This window comes from Diuraphis noxia, unplaced genomic scaffold (genome assembly GCF_037042655.1).
Source record: "Diuraphis noxia isolate RWA-SAM2 unplaced genomic scaffold, SU_Dnox_SAM2 contig0004, whole genome shotgun sequence".
NCBI classification, from domain to species: Eukaryota; Metazoa; Arthropoda; class Insecta; order Hemiptera; family Aphididae; genus Diuraphis; species Diuraphis noxia.
Genome location: NW_028301714.1, coordinates 56,626,446 through 56,643,632, shown reverse-complemented (window position 1 = coordinate 56,643,632; position 17,187 = coordinate 56,626,446). Strand labels below are relative to the sequence as shown.

The following is a 17,187-nucleotide window of genomic DNA, read 5'->3' as shown; positions in this document are numbered from 1 at the left end:
ACATTAACGTCTCAAGGAGAGAAATTCAGCTTGTGTGAACAGACATTAAATCCTGATCTCCATATCTTGGATTCATACTTCAAATGTGTAGGCTAAAACATAATCCCAGCCACACAGAGATATCCACGTTCCATCTCAATAATAAGCAAGAAAGCTAATTACGTTTTATTTTTTGACACTTGTTACACCGCATTAGACAACAGTACAGAACACATGTCGCATATATTGGTATATTATCTAAACTAAATTAAAAATATTTTTGGATGTATTATACATACATTTATGATAAGTTATGTGTTTGCTGACGGTAAGAAAAAAGGTAAAAAATGTCTGGTGAAAAAAGTCAGTTTTATAAAGACAATAGCTAATTATTATGTAACAATATAATAGCCAATTAACACAAAAGATATATTTAAAGAAATAATAAATAATACAATTATATTATAAATAAAAATATGTCACTGAATTGTAGTCAATAATATTATTATTGAAAAATAATATATTTCATACATATATCATTAACTCGAATAACTTGTCAGGAATATTTTTACAAAATAAAAAAAAAACATCATGTATTTATAAAAAAAAAACCATTGTATAAATTATTATCGTTGTAACAATATTTTGGGCTATAGCTTTTAAAAAATCTTGTGGACAGTAAAATGTTCCAAGTTTTATAAACTTTATTAGTTTTTTTCCACCGGGACTTTTTTGCCCCGAGACTTTTTTTTCTGTTCCCCGTGTTTGGTGTGGGCGTGTGGCCCATTATAATAGGCACCTATACTATTTGGGCCAGTCCCGTTTCCGCCAAAAAACCGGTACCCTGATTTATGCATAGCTTTTTCCGCCAAAACAAAAAAGGTATGATTCCTGTTGACTCTAAAATTTATTTTTGTGAAAAGATGTTTCCGCCAATTATTTGGGAACAATGAAGAACCATGTTTAAAATGTTTAAATGTCGCAATATATTCTATCGGGCGTAGCCTGTTTCGCCTAAAAATGACCGTCCCTGTTTCGCCCAAATTTTTTTTTATACGATTGCCGTTTCGCTCAGAGTAGTTTAGACCAATTTAAAATTAAGTTGGCAATGGTTCAGTCAAATATTATATTTTAGGGAACGTTATAAAACCTATAGTAATTAAATTACGGTAATTGAGTTAAGAAAATAAATCCAAAAGAAATATCTTTTATAAATGATAATATATAAAATCGATAGCAGATAAGAAATCCAGTCGTTACTCGTTAATTCGTTATCGAATTTAAATCTATAAAGCGCAGTAAGCACACCGAAAAAATTATGCCTACGAATTTATGAATGCGCTACATCATCACCGTAGCTGATCTTATCTAATATAAAAGGTACATAACCCATACAACAAATTACATACTTAAAACTTGTAAAAGTAATGAACAAAAGAGATTATCAGATTTGATCGTATTGCGTATATTAGGTATGTCACGTCGACGTGTAAACATATCAGTAGGTATATCACGAATTTTATTAAAATTTCTGGATAACACTAAATGATACTCAAATATTATAATCATTGCAAACTAAATATTAAATTGGTCTAAACTACTCTGGGCGAAACGGAAATAATATAAAAATAAATTATTTATTTAATTAGTAATAAACTAATAACTAATACGCTTAAAGTCTAAAGAGTTATAGACTATAATAGTATACTAAGTTTAAAATTATTTTATTATTAAATAATACAATATTTAATTAAATATCAATGCTTTATTGTCCACACAATAATGAATTGTACACCTAAATGCCGAGTAATTATGGCCTAATACCCATATCTTAAAATATTATTATTTTCTATATTACAATAGTTTTATGAAATGTCGATTATATTTTATGTCATATATTACGTATTTTCTTTCTTGGAATCAATCAGTAAAACTCGTCATAATTATAATTGAATTATATTATTGTATTATTATCGATAGTTATAATTATTCGACATTTATTGTCATTATTGAATACCACAATCATCAGTAATAAGAATCCGAACTTGAAGAATAAATCTCGCTAAGTTATAATAGTTATTGATGTTAACGATGTAGTAAGCTAGATACCGTCGTGTGTATGAATATACAATTCGATTTCAACATAATATACTTATTTCTTTATTCGCGATCCAAAATAAAATAATACTTATACACGTCAAATACCCACTTACAGAGAATTTAAAGCTTGATGGTCAAAATGAAAACGTCGACTGCGTCTTATGATGTGAGATATTTTTGCTATGACGAGAGAACTCATACAGTCATACATCGTATAATACAGCCGATTCTCGATAATCCAATAAAAAAAACTAAATAATCTAAATAATAAATCAACCTAATAATTAATTAATTGTAGATATGTATGTTGTTTTGCGCATTAATCGTACACACTTTAGTGTCGACTGCCAGAACCACCTATACGACAAAGATCCTCGTATTCGAATCAGAGGAATCTACAACAGATTGGCAAAGGTGAGTAGAAATTCATTACTCCTACACATACCTAATATACACAGGGTGATTCTTTTATCAAACAACACTCATTAATCCAAAAGCTATTGACTTTTTTCGAATTTTTTTTATTCAAAATTTCAGATCTATCTTGTTCTAGAACTATATATTTTTTTAATATTTTCACCCTTATATTTATCAGGTATCAACTTTTGGTTTTCAAATGACAACCTATACTTAAAATTTCATAAACTAAAAAGGCTGATTTTTAATGAATTTTCACGTTTAAATTTTCATTTTCTGTTAGTCCGTTTACAAGATATAGCCACCCAAAGTTGGCTGGTTTTGAGTGGTGTTTGTGTGTTATAGTTGTATGCTAGGTGGTATCAACACATACACAACATAATATGAGTTTTGTCTGATAAAAGAATCACCCTGTATACGTCCGTGAACTTGGCGGCACTCAAGTAACAGATTTCAATTAAACCTATCCAACAATTTTGTTAGACATTGTTGGATAGTTTTTAAAATTTTTTGGACTGTAAAAAAAAAGTCATGTTCAATTTTCCAAAACCATCGCCAAATTTTCATCAACGGCCAACGCACTAAATCAAACACAATAAAACCCATCCTACACTGTTGTTGACGGTTTGTTGGACGTTGTTGGAAAGATCCCACGATTTGTTGGATCTCCATTTATTATATTCGAATTTTTGTAATAACTTTGAAAAGTTTCGAATTCTGTTACAAATATGATGTCATAAATAAAATACGAGTATTTAAATTATATATATATATATATATTATAAAGTGTTAAAATTATACACCTGAAAGGGCTGAAAGCTACAGCAAGATATCTCCAAATAAGACTTTTATTCAGTAGACATTTATAATGGCATAAAAAAATTAAAAAAAAATTAATTTTTGTAAAAATATGTTAGGAGACTTGTATTAGGCTTTTCTGCCTAACAAATAAATTGTTATCAAAATAAATTTTCAAAAAACAAATAATGATCCACATGACCGAAAATTGCAAATATCTATGAATAGTTCAACTTAAGTCAAAATGTTTGAAAATTGCATGGTGGATAGAATATACTTATATAAACATTCAAAAAACAAAATCGATTTTGTCGAAAACTGATTGTGCATAAAATATTTGCATATTATAGGACAAACGAAATAACAACAACTACTAACGCGAATGGGGTGTACGATACGACAACGATTTCAAGTACGCCGTCTGGCACGGATTTGAACTACACTATGGTAGCTGACGATGCCGACGGTAAAACCACGGAGAACGTTATCGTCAATTCGCCAAAATCGACTAACAAGGAATACAGTAGTTCCACTGAGCCGACTTCGACGAACGACTACAATCAGACAAAACTTGGGGAATCGTCTACGAGGTATATAATATCGATCACAAATAATAATACAATTTATTGTAACTTATTATTTTTTTATTAATTTATAAATAGGTAACAAAATATTAAATTTTTCTCAAATTTATAATTATTGCAATCCACAACTTTTTGCATGCGAGGCTAGGAAAGTTAATTCATATTTTTGACTCATTAAGTTAATTCAATAATATGGAAAGATTTAAGTTTATATTCACGATGATGTTATTTTATTTTTCACTCGATGAATCTAACCCAATGGTTACGATTTAATCTAATTTTAAATTTGAATACAATTTCTCCAACACTTCTGTATTAAATCTGTAAATTTTATTAGTAACTTATAAACATTTTGAATTTATCAACATTTATTATTACGTATCATAAAATTATGCTCATTTCAATACAAAAATTAAAATTGTTTGGCAGGTTAAATACATAATTCCAACATCTCAATAGTTCTTAAATAAATGTACAACATCTTTATGAATATCGAGGATAGTCAAATTTGGGAAACAGAATTATTTTTATTTTTTTATTAATGATACCCTCGGAAACATGGGCCATTGGGTTTATAGTGAGACATACTCGTATATGTATATAAAAAGAAAAAAATTACATGAATTGTATCTATATCTAAATTATATTAAATTTTGGTTAGCAGATTGGCGGCTGTGATGAAATGTGTGATGTTGGTAATGGATTGAGGATGAAACAGAAGTATTATTATAATTTATAATGATGTATTATAAAATGTGTTTTATAGTCTTTTTTGCATTAATGAAGTAAACATTTTTCGTGACCCTATATATTATATATAACACAATATATTAGAGGATGATGTAAATATATTAGAGGGAGGGACCTATCATCTACCCTATGACACGATTCACTTGTCCTATTTTGTAGCTACGGTTTGAAAAATCTGCGTCAAGTTTCACATCACATTTTAAATGCATGTTTTCAGTGCTACAACAAGTTAAAAATTTCATGTATCTTTGGTCATTTGTTTTAAAGTTATATCAAAAACCAAAATCGATTTTGTCGAAAACTGATTGTGCGTAAAATTTCCCGTTTTTCCCTTAATTTTTATTTTGTTAAATATAATTTAAATAAAATTAGTAGGGGACTTACGACTAAAAATGAAAAATAGTTGCTGCGCGAGTTATGCCAATACAAGCAATAATATTTGCTTATTATAGGACAAACGAAATAACAACAACTACTAACGCGAATGGGGTGTACGATACGACAACGATTTCGGGTACGCCGTCTGGCACGGATTTGAACTACACTATGGTAGCTGACGATGCCGACGGTAAAACCACGGAGAACGTTATCGTCAATTCGCCAAAATCGACTAACAAGGAATACAGTAGTTCCACTGAGCCGACTTCGACGAACGACTACAATCAGACAAAACTTGGGGAATCGTCTACGAGGTATATAATATCGATCACAAATAATAATACAATTTATTGTAACTTATTATTTTTTTATTAATTTATAAATAGGTAACAAAATATTAAATTTTTCTCAAATTTATAATTATTGCAATCCACAACTTTTTGCATGCGAGGCTAGGAAAGTTAATTCATATTTTTGACTCATTAAGTTAATTCAATAATATGGAAAGATTTAAGTTTATATTCACGATGATGTTATTTTATTTTTCACTCGATGAATCTAACCCAATGGTTACGATTTAATCTAATTTTAAATTTGAATACAATTTCTCCAACACTTCTGTATTAAATCTGTAAATTTTATTAGTAACTTATAAACATTTTGAATTTATCAACATTTATTATTACGTATCATAAAATTATGCTCATTTCAATACAAAAATTAAAATTGTTTGGCAGGTTAAATACATAATTCCAACATCTCAATAGTTCTTAAATAAATGTACAACATCTTTATGAATATCGAGGATAGTCAAATTTGGGAAACAGAATTATTTTTATTTTTTTATTAATGATACCCTCGGAAACATGGGCCATTGGGTTTATAGTGAGACATACTCGTATATGTATATAAAAAGAAAAAAATTACATGAATTGTATCTATATCTAAATTATATTAAATTTTGGTTAGCAGATTGGCGGCTGTGATGAAATGTGTGATGTTGGTAATGGATTGAGGATGAAACAGAAGTATTATTATAATTTATAATGATGTATTATAAAATGTGTTCTATAGTCTTTTTTGCATTAATGAAGTAAACATTTTTTTTGACCCTATATATTATATATAACACAATATATTAGAGGATGATGTAAATATATTAGAGGGAGGGACCTTCTTACATTTGAATTTTGTCTTTTATTTTTTTTTTCAGTGAATTTTTGTAAAGACATATAATATATTGTTATGTTAATGGATTTAAGTATATAACACGTGATCAATGATCATATTTGTATATTAGGACACAATCACCAAGTACAACTCCCATTACGATTCAGAAAAACGGACCGACAACAACTCCGAAACACTCTACAGAGAACGTGACTGACAATTCGCCAAATCAGACAACACCGAAAAATGGTTACAATCTGTCACATAAAAATTACAGTTTCACCGAGCGGATTCTGACAAAACCTAAGATATTCGATATTACGGTTGTTACTATGAGAAATAAACAGAAAAAGTTTCCATTTCTGGACCCCATTTCGTCTATTTTGGCTAATAGGGAACTACCTACAAGGTATATAATTGACAATCTATAAAAATATTATTATAATTTATTAGTGATTGGCTAATTAATTATTAAAAACCATAACCTCCAGCAAGGTAGAGTAATAAGTTGACTATTTTTAACTATTTAAATTAAGTTTATAGTAGAGAAAGTCTCTTAATTCTATACCGTAGCGTAAGCTAGGGGTACCTTAATGTAATAATAATAAAAAAATAAAAGTTCTATACCTATTGAGTTCCTTTAATGGCTTTAATTAATTTTAACTTGTTGATGGTCTCATCGCTTGCTCTTACCTTTAGGTTTGCATTTAAAATAAATTACATTTTTACTTTAGAAATTGAAATAGAATTTGAGTGTATAACAAGAACGATTATATTGATTTTGCATTGTATATCTTATTTACTTTGTACCTGAAAATAGAATTTTGACGAATTTATATAATTATTTTTAAATATTCTTTGTTATGTTAATAATATAATAAATACATTGTTTTCGACAAAAATTAAATCAATCTATACATATTATATACTTTTTCCTATCGAATCTGGACCTATCCCAAAATTTAGTAACCTTTTAGTAACTAATTGTAACCGACATCAAACAATTTGTCACCTTACAGTTTCTGAAAACCTTACATATAGATATAATTATTTTTTTTTTGTATGAAATCAACATGACGTTATTTAGCGATTTCAAGAGTATCATACTTTCAAAGCACTGAAATTTTTAGGAATTTTGGTATAGAGAACTATTATAAAATCCATTTTAAAGGAATTATAATTTATCCATTATAGAAAATTAAAAATATTTAAATTTGTATTTTCGTCGTGTATCAAAGATATTTATTTTTTCATCAAACATCTTAAAATATTATGTTTGAAAAAAAATATAAATGGAATATTATCGAAACGTTGTGTACCTATTAAATATCTAATGTTAATAAAATATTGTTTCCCTAAAATACAAATTGAGGTTTTTCGGAAACTGCAGTTAGATTATAAATTGTTTGATGCCGGTTACAATTAGTTACTAAAAGGTTACTAAATTTAAAAAAAATGTTACATCAAAAACCAAAATCGAAAAATGAGAATGCGTAAAATTTCCCGTTTTTCCCTTAATTTTTAGTTTGTTTTTCTCGATTATTTAGAAAAATATTAAGAATTTTTACTTTTGACCCCCCAAAGTACCAACTAGATTCTCTTTCTGATCGAACGAGGTACTGAAGTAAAAAATCGAAGCATTTTTACTGCCCCAAAACGTGATTACAGACACAAAAAAAAACAAAAAACAAAACACACATCATGGTAAAATCAATGCATTCATCGCTCCGCTCAGAATCTAAAATATACACTTACTAATTGTTTAACTAAAACTAATTGAAAATATAATTAAATTATTGGCTTTTTCTCTCAGTTTGCGGGCCGGTTAAAATGCATTCGCCATTTGGTGACCCCTGCTGTATACCGTTGTAAACATATTATTTAAAGAAATATAACATATTTTTATTATTATTAAAACATTTAAAACGCTTTTAGTTTAAAACTATTACAGCTCAAAGATTAAGATAGATTAAGTCTAATTTTTAACAATAAATTGGCAATTGCATCATACGGCCGTTAGGCTGAAATGCTGTATTGTGTAGTTACTAGTTGTGTCTACACTATTACAAGCTGAAGGAGATAATTAATTTTAATAATCTTGTAAACGTTTATGTTATAGGTATTATAAGCCTGCGGAATGGATTAGACCTACCAATAAAAATTACACATGTGTCTATGGCAAAAAAATATCAAATCTGTGAGTTTTATTATTAAGTGCCTACCTATATTTGTAACAGAATGTTTTGGCAGAATTTCGAATGGGCACCCATAGGTTTCTGCCATGCCCGGGTGGGGGGGGGGGGGGGCGGTCTCACTTTCCAGACAAGCGTGAACTATCCGGTTAAAGCGATGCCGCCCATGGCCGGGATTCAAATTGGCGACGGTGCGCGTCACAACCGACGCCTTAATCCACCCGGCCGCTACACCCCCTATCTGTAACATTATAATGTATAGCTCTGTAATGCGCACAATATAATATCAATATAAAATACACAAAGGGACGTTTGCAGACTAAAGCCCAGATTCACAGCTACATCATATGTTGTGTCTCGTCGATCAAATCGCATTCTAATTGGACGTTACGTTTTGGTATCACGTATTTACGTTGCAACCTGTCATTGCATTCAAATTTAACACATCCATTATAGTTACCTACTCACCATATATCTGCTATATAGCAGAACGATACCCACTTTTCCCGCTTTTTTAAATAGAATTTTTAGAATTTTAATCGATTGATAGTAGATATAAAAAAGGAATTTTTTTCGACCAGGTTTAACATATTTGTGATGAATCAATGTCTATTGATTTTGATTAGTTAAGGTTCAAATAATTCTCAATTTCTTGTCACCGGTCATGTTCACGATTATTATTATTTATGAACTATAGTGAATAGTACACACATGCAGTTTCCTTTTCTGTTTTTATATTAACTATTATCTATATTTACGAGTATGCGTTATATTATTCTGATATTGTATAATATTAATTTATATTATATTTATATCGTATAGTCGCAAGAACAATGAAGAGAATACCACGACGACCAAAACGTTGGGCCCATTTGATGATTCCAATCAATGGGAACAACAACGACACATGATGGAAACGACGACGATAAATTATAATGAACAATTAGAAAAATCAAAAAAACAAGTACAACAGAAAATATTGGAAATGGAATCCAAAAGATTCGACACTATTTTGGATTTATTCAATAATCGCAGATAGGAACTAGTCTAAGTAGTATATACGTTACACATAATAGATACAGCGATAGTTTTATCCATTGTCATATAGTAATGTATTTTGGTAGGCACAGCCGCACAGGATTGTTGTATTATTTTTAAATAAAGACAAAAATACATTAAAAATATAGAATATTATAAAAACTCAGTGGACGTATAATCCTGTACGATGCTGTATACATATATAGTGAATTTTATTAAAATGTCCTTTACCTAGCTATTATTATAGTCATTAGGTATTAGTTATTCCATATATCTATATACCCTATACACTATATAGCCTATTCAGAATAAGAAGTTATCTTTACGGCGACAAGTTTTGCCTTCGAAGGTCAGACACTTCCTCTACCACGAGTCGAGCGCAATGTCAATGTTTTGGAACAAAGCTACGTCCATGCGCAGAAATTTGCCGTAGAATTATCTTATTTGTATTCTGAATAGAGTAAATACTCAGTGGCTTAAATAGGGGATTCGGCTCCATTTGGACTCTAATGTTGAGAGCCCATAAGGCCTTTGTGTCGGTTTTGGATACCAAACAAAAGGCGCAGCCTTCCAGAATAGTGAGTATTTTTTTTTACATACCTAGGTTTTGCCGGTTTTGGTATTTGCATGTTGGTCGAATTTTCATATTTACATCACTGCATAATATTACTGTTTACTTCAGTTCACCTTGAGAGAAACAATAATTGTTTTATTTCATTATTTGGCTTAATATTATAGGTAAACCGGTGTAGGAGTGTCTCCGCCTTATAGAAATAAAAAATTCAAATAGAAGAGAACTTATTACATTACGCTTTCTTTATTCAAAAATATCTCTAGGTGTCAACTCATTCAATAACTATTTACATGGACTTTCGTCCAGCTCGATTCCGGCTTATAAAGCTTGACCAGAAGATTAGCACTGTCGATAGTCCCGACTCCCGATAGCCTAATTATAACAATTTTATGGTATATAATAATGCAAGTTACAATACTCAGATTATGGCGTATGGGACTGTCGTCTTTCCCGCCAGTCCGATTACATGTACAAGAAGAGATGGTTGTGGTGGAATGCGTTGGTCCGGGGTCGATCGCCCTAAACTGCAGGCACATAATCGGTTGTGATACTTTCAGTGTCGTGTTTTTTGAAAACTAAAATGAAAATAATTTTTTTTTTCTATGTAATTCTGACTGACGACTTAAACGTAATTATGGTGAAGAGAAGATTTGTCACTAAAATACTTGGATGGTTACGCATCTGGGAACTACAACGACGCTTCACCTCAGAACATTGCTATTGTGATTTGTGATTGAGTTTTTTTTTAAAGCTGTAATCTATACAGTTTTGATTTTCATAATAAACTATATCCTTTCAATTTTCATGCATATTTTCCATAAAAAAATAATATTTAACGTTTTAAAATTTTTTTATATAAATAAACGCGTCAACAGCTTTCGGGTTTTGTTTTTTTCGTAACCGGTGTAAAACTCTCAAGAGGAATAAAAAAAAAATAACTAAAAGTAGTGTGATATGTCGTGTATATACGCACGGCCATCCGAAAGTTTTAATCCAATGGTACTTTAAAGTATTTTTTAGACAAAATATATAAGCAAACTAATTTTGTTCATTGTCATGCCGCTTTTTCTTGTGTAAAAAACGTCAAAAATGTATTTTTATCTAAAAATCACAATCATCATGGTTTTTAATTTTATTGATTAAATAATGGCACAAAAATATTACTATAATAATACTATATACTATATTATTTATTAATTATTATAACTTATAACTTTGTCGTTTTTTACCGATTACCGTTTTCGCCACATTCCCATAATATATGTACATACCTACTGTTAATTGTTATGCATACCAATAATATATAATTAGGTACATTCACAGTCCAAAGGTATTAATATATGTATATATTTTATAATATACGCATTATGGTGTTTATAATATATTTTAATTTTTACGAATCGGCTGTCGGATTTAATGGCAATCAAATAACTAATAATAAGGTGCAGAAAAAAATAAAGGTGTACAAGTATATTTTGTCACCTGTAACCATATCCCGAATGGTACTCCTGCTCTATCTAATATGTAAATAGGTTGTTTTATATTTATATTCGTCATATCAAAATTATCTAGACTATAAACTCCATAGAGATAAACAATTATCGTATTATTAGGTATGAATTTTATTTTTTTAATCATTGATGATCTGACAATTCAACGTTTATTTATTATTTTTATAATGATAATTATTAAATAGTAATGAAGTAGGTACCTATATTTTTTATCTGAAAACAATACCTATAGGTACGTTTATCAGCGATACGGTTCAGTACCTACCAGCCACTGATCTAAAATTAAACACGACGTAGTAAATTATAAGTATTATTATTCAAATCGCAATACATTTATATACAGGGTGAATCACTAAGCATGCTGGTCCATATTTTAACCTTTAAAATAAATAGTAAATAGGTACACTGGGCTCTGCATATAATCTATTCTGATTCAGCGATTTGCGCTATAATTTATTTTAATGTAACACTTTTGATACAAATATTAGATATACATAATATTAAAATTTTTTTTTTAAACATATTTACCTATTTAATTTGTACAATCTGTAAGAGAAATATTTACAATAAGCACAACGGAGGGGTGCATAATTATAGGCCATAGTTGGCTTGAATAAAGAAGCTACTCAATAATAGCACTTCATGGCGGGATAGTAGTGATTAGTGGACTTTTAACTATATAGTCGACTAGTAGATCACACCGCCAGCTACGCTTTAAACGCCGGCCAGGGTTGCCTGGGATTGTTAGAGAGAAGAGGTATTGGATGAGAGAGTTTCGGTGATTTGAATACCCAACGAATATCCAACGAATAAATTGTTATAGTGACATTAAAAGAAAAAAAAAGCGGGCAAGTCGTGGATGTCGCTCTGCTGTACAGTAGGTTACTGTAATGGATGGAACTAAATTTGAATCCAATGATATTATATCGATGTATATGAAAAACAATTCTGAGCGGAGACGATTTATCTGTCTAGGATATATTATAAATTATTAAAAATGTTCAAATCTTAAATTAAAAAAAAAATTTTTTATGAATTTCTAGCTTGAAATAATTTGCGAATTTTCGTGATTTTTACGTATGTTGTCAAAATTCAAACTTTGAATGCTTGTAGAAATATTTTAGAAACCTTGTATTTAATTTTCAAATCTTAGATCTAAAAAGAAAAACTTTTATGAATTTCTATCGAAGATAATTTGAACATTGCCGTAATTTTTACGTATTTAGTCGAAATTTGAACTCTAAATGTTTATAAAAAAAAATCATGTCCATGTATTTTTAATATTTTTCAACTGCTATTGTTACAATATGTTAAAAGCATTGTATTAGGTTAGGTTACGTTTATAATGTTATTTATGTGTTGAGCTAATACCTTAGTAGAGTAGAGTTATTTGCGAGACCACTTTCAGAATTTTCACATTATTTTCATTGATTTTTTCGATTAAAGTGTAATTGTTATAAACAAATGTAATTCATTTTATATTTTAAATTTTTATATTTATAGATATGTTAGGTTAATCATTATTCAAATTTGATTAATTTATAAATTTAGTAAAAAATAAAAGATGAAACATAGAAGGCAAAAATATACTTTACGCGAAATACGCAAAATAAAAAAGCCATTTTGAATATAAAATAACATAAAAATAAAAAACAACTAAACTAATCAAATAAACTAATTTAATTTTTTTAATTCAATTAATATTATCTAATTAAATTCCCTTTAATATATCAACCAATGTTATTTTTATTCAATTAATATTTTTTTATCAACTGAGGTAGGTAGATATATTTATTTAATACATCATGTTTTTAAGTTTTTTAGTTGATTATATTTTGTTATCCTCAGTTTTTTTTTAATTCAATCAATATTTTTTAAACAAATTATATTTTTGTAATCTAACCTATCAATATTTCGCAAACGGCTTACTCGCAAATTCTCGCAAATTAGAGGCTATCGTTTGATACCAATTTCAAAGTTTTTGGACAACATGGGTGGGCCAACTTCACGGTAAAAAAGTGGGTTTTGTGGGTAAATAGTCGACTCGAAAATTCTAAAAGTGGACTCGCAAATTCTTGCAAATTAGAGGCTCTCGTTTGATACCAATTTCAAAGTTTTAGGACAACATTTATTTTGCTTGCTGCTCATAAACGGCTAACTCCCAAATTCTAAAAGTGAACTCGCAAATTCTCGCAAATAACTCACAAAATATTGGTGAAGATTTTAAGTCCCTACTCTAAAGTGGGTGGGCCAACTTCACACACGTATTAACACTATTTACTATTTATATTTTCCTACAAATGACGATGATAACGTCTTTAATTTTATAATGTCTTAATAATGAAGTCTTATGTTTATTATAGTACCTAATTGAATAGTTGATAGTAAAATTAATTTAATCTATTCTGAGCTAATATGATCGCCAGCATGAGTCATGACCGACCAGTGAACAATAATTAAGTAATAAAAATATCTTTACCGTGCAGCGTTCGTAATGAAGTTGCAGTGATAACTCAAAAGTGCCTCTCGATGAATTGATGTTGATATTCATAGAACAGCAAATTTCTATTGAAACTGACAAAGAAGATATGATTGAAGAATTTGAATTCCTTATACCAGAAGAGAGAAGGCTTAAATTATAATAATTATGTTATATTTCAATGAACATGTTTGTAAAAAAATGCTTCTCATCAAATTAAAAAAAAAAATTCATTTATTCAAAAAAAGATGAAGAATCTAGTTTTATTCTAATGAAAATTAGTAACCAGAAGTTTAAGATGAAATATCATGCACGTTAATTTTAAGGTCATTTATATTTTGTATCTGTGGGAAAGGGGCATATGTTATCAGCCGCATACTCATTAATATTGTATACTATATTATTATTATTATATCATTTATAACTTTATAAGTTATAAATCGCCAACGGGAAATAGGATTTACATTCATTGGTCCATCTAGCTATTTATGTTTTTTTTCACAACATCCTTCTAAAAATGTCATCAGTGTTAGGTCCACGAATCACCTCATAATGATAGGTACCTACATATGATTCGATGATCTATTTTTTATTTTACATATTTTGGCATGGCATTTCAAATATAGATAATACAAAATGCATATCTTATGGAATATTTGTCGATGAAAGTATTGTAAAATGTTGTACACCAATTATACCATATTCCACGTCATATAATAACGCTCCTAAAATTTCAATTTCATAAAATCAGTTGATTTTGTTTTTGATACAAAAGTGTAAAAGATGATGTGGATTTATTTAAAAATAAAGCAAAAAAAAGTTTATGTGAGAGTAACTTCATTAATTTTGTTTTTACCTTTTAAAATACTTTTCTTATGGACATGGTGTCTGTAGCCATCAAGTAATAATTTTAATAAATCAATTTTATATTAACATAATATCATAAGTTATTACAAATCAGTGCCGTAGCTGAAGGGGGCATGGGTGAATGGCCCACTTGGAATTATTGTTTGTTGGTTTAATTACGATTATAAATAATATATATATAATCAATGGTAATACTTAACATAATATAGTATTTTAATAGCCCTTCTTGAGCTACAGCTATAACTGTAATACATCTTATTTTAAAGCTGTGTGCTTACGGAACTGCAAAGGAATAGAAAATTAGAAAATTAGTCTACAAACTGTATTTCGAAAAATTAAAAATTATTTGAAATAATAATCATAAGCCTTAAACAGATCACCCTGTATAATATATTCATAGGTACACTATGAGTGGTAGGTAGTTTAATATATTCCTGTCTTAGTCTTATGATAGTTTGGGTTAAGAGTGGGAAAAGGAAAAAAAATCAATTTTCGATTGCTGCGTCTTATAGAGGTTGCATATGCGAAGCAAACGAATTGCATCCCAAGATCTCTTTTTCAAACGAATTATGTCCCGTTAATATTTAACAAACATACTAATTGTATCCGATATAATATTATGTACCTACATCAAAAATATTGTTTTCGTCGTTAAATATATGAATAAAAGAATAAGTAAAAAAATAGCAAAAAAAAAAGTTATATATTATATCAGTGGGGTGCATCGTGCATAGTATACTTTGATTTCTAAATAATGTTTAAATTAATTTAGTTAAATACGTAGAAATATTTTTTCAAATCATATGACGATAGGTACAAAGTTGTTTTTTTATCGGATACAAAGTTTTTAATAGATAATTATGCAAAAAAAAAAATCTTTCAATACAAGGAAGAAGTTTCTACAATTTTGCACATACAAAAAATGAAAACGGTGTGTAATTTCCATTTGATAAACCGTTAATTGTGAAAAATACAGGGTAACTTTTAAGAGTTCCATCAAATATTGTGTTAACTTGACTTAAGAACTTCAAACTAGTTACTGTTTATTAGTGTTAACTAATAGAAACTTTTCATCTTGGATATTTTTGATGTTTTCTTTCAATGAATTATTTAAATCTATAATATACCTATTATTCGACAACTTGAGAATTACAGATGCTCGGTGTGGTGCATATTTTTGTGAATTTGAGTTAAATCATAACTGATTAATGTTGATAAGTCATTTGACAATTCCCTATGAATGAGTTTTGAGGGCTTATTATCGAGATTGTTTATTGCATTTAGTTTTAAATTGAAGCATATTCTGATTTCAGATAATCGAGACATAATTTGTATGCAGTCTGAATTTCAATTAATGGGAGGGGCGGCCTCAATTAAAAAAAGTAGGCCTAAGCTTTATAAACTTAATACCCTCATCAATTATTTGAATATTTTTGTTACCTGTATCTTAGTACCCACTGTGAAAAAAATTACAATTGGCATTAGATATATTATATAACAATCCAAAACATACGAAAATAATACAAGGCACCTGACACCTGTATAGATAAGATCAACCAAAACAATTAAAAAAAAACCAATGTTAGCTTTTTTTTACTAATATCATTAATAAAATGTTTTTATTTGCGGGTAGAATGGGAAAGTTAAGAAAACTATTGACTACAAAAATGCACAAAAACAGAATTAAATAAATTATAAATTGTTACTATTTGTTCCAGATATATTATTTATAACAATACTATTTTTTTAAGTCATAATATTATATATTTATTTATTTTTATTTTTATATATATAAATGCATTTATTTGCTAGAGTTTATACCCAATGAGTAAATTATTATAAGGCTACTTGTTTATTATGCTTAAGTTTTGCAATTTAGTATTTACCCATTTATTTCCACATTGATCACGGTTAGGTTAGTAATCTGTAACAATATGATTTATATGAATGTAAAGGGTGATATTTTTTTAAATGTATTAATCTACTATAATACATTTGTTAAAATTCTGATTAGTGGAATTTTTAAGTAATTCTATATCAATAACGATCAACATAATTTATTTTATGATTACTTAAGATTCTTAACAGTATTTAATGATTGTGTTTTGTTGTTAATAACATAAATGCATGTTACATAATTTTAAAAGATTATTTTAATGTCGAAATTGTATTTTTACCCTAAATTAATAACTAAAAGTTAGCTTATTCAAAAAAGTATATTTTGGTGTGTTTTTGCCATTGAATTGAATTTTTTTTTAAGCAACGTGCTTGAACATATAATACGCACTATGCATAAAATTTTTACATTATATTAGATAGTTTTAAATTTAATTAATCATTGTTACCTAAT

The 17,187-nt window shown here is 28.5% G+C and overlaps 1 protein-coding gene across 1 annotated transcript; it reads left to right on the top strand.

Annotated features, from left to right (window-relative positions):
* The first annotated feature begins 2,011 nt into the window (after positions 1 to 2,011).
* LOC107172063 (uncharacterized) lies at positions 2,012 to 9,572 on the top strand. The gene is made up of 7 exons (XM_089227387.1): positions 2,012 to 2,245; positions 2,378 to 2,493; positions 3,645 to 3,884; positions 5,081 to 5,320; positions 6,307 to 6,585; positions 8,296 to 8,373; positions 9,191 to 9,572. The coding sequence occupies exons 1-7, from the start codon at positions 2,210 to 2,212 to the stop codon at positions 9,405 to 9,407; spliced, it is 1,206 nt and encodes a 401-aa protein (XP_089083513.1). The 5' UTR covers positions 2,012 to 2,209; the 3' UTR covers positions 9,408 to 9,572.
* Positions 9,573 to 17,187: the final 7,615 nt, after the last annotated feature.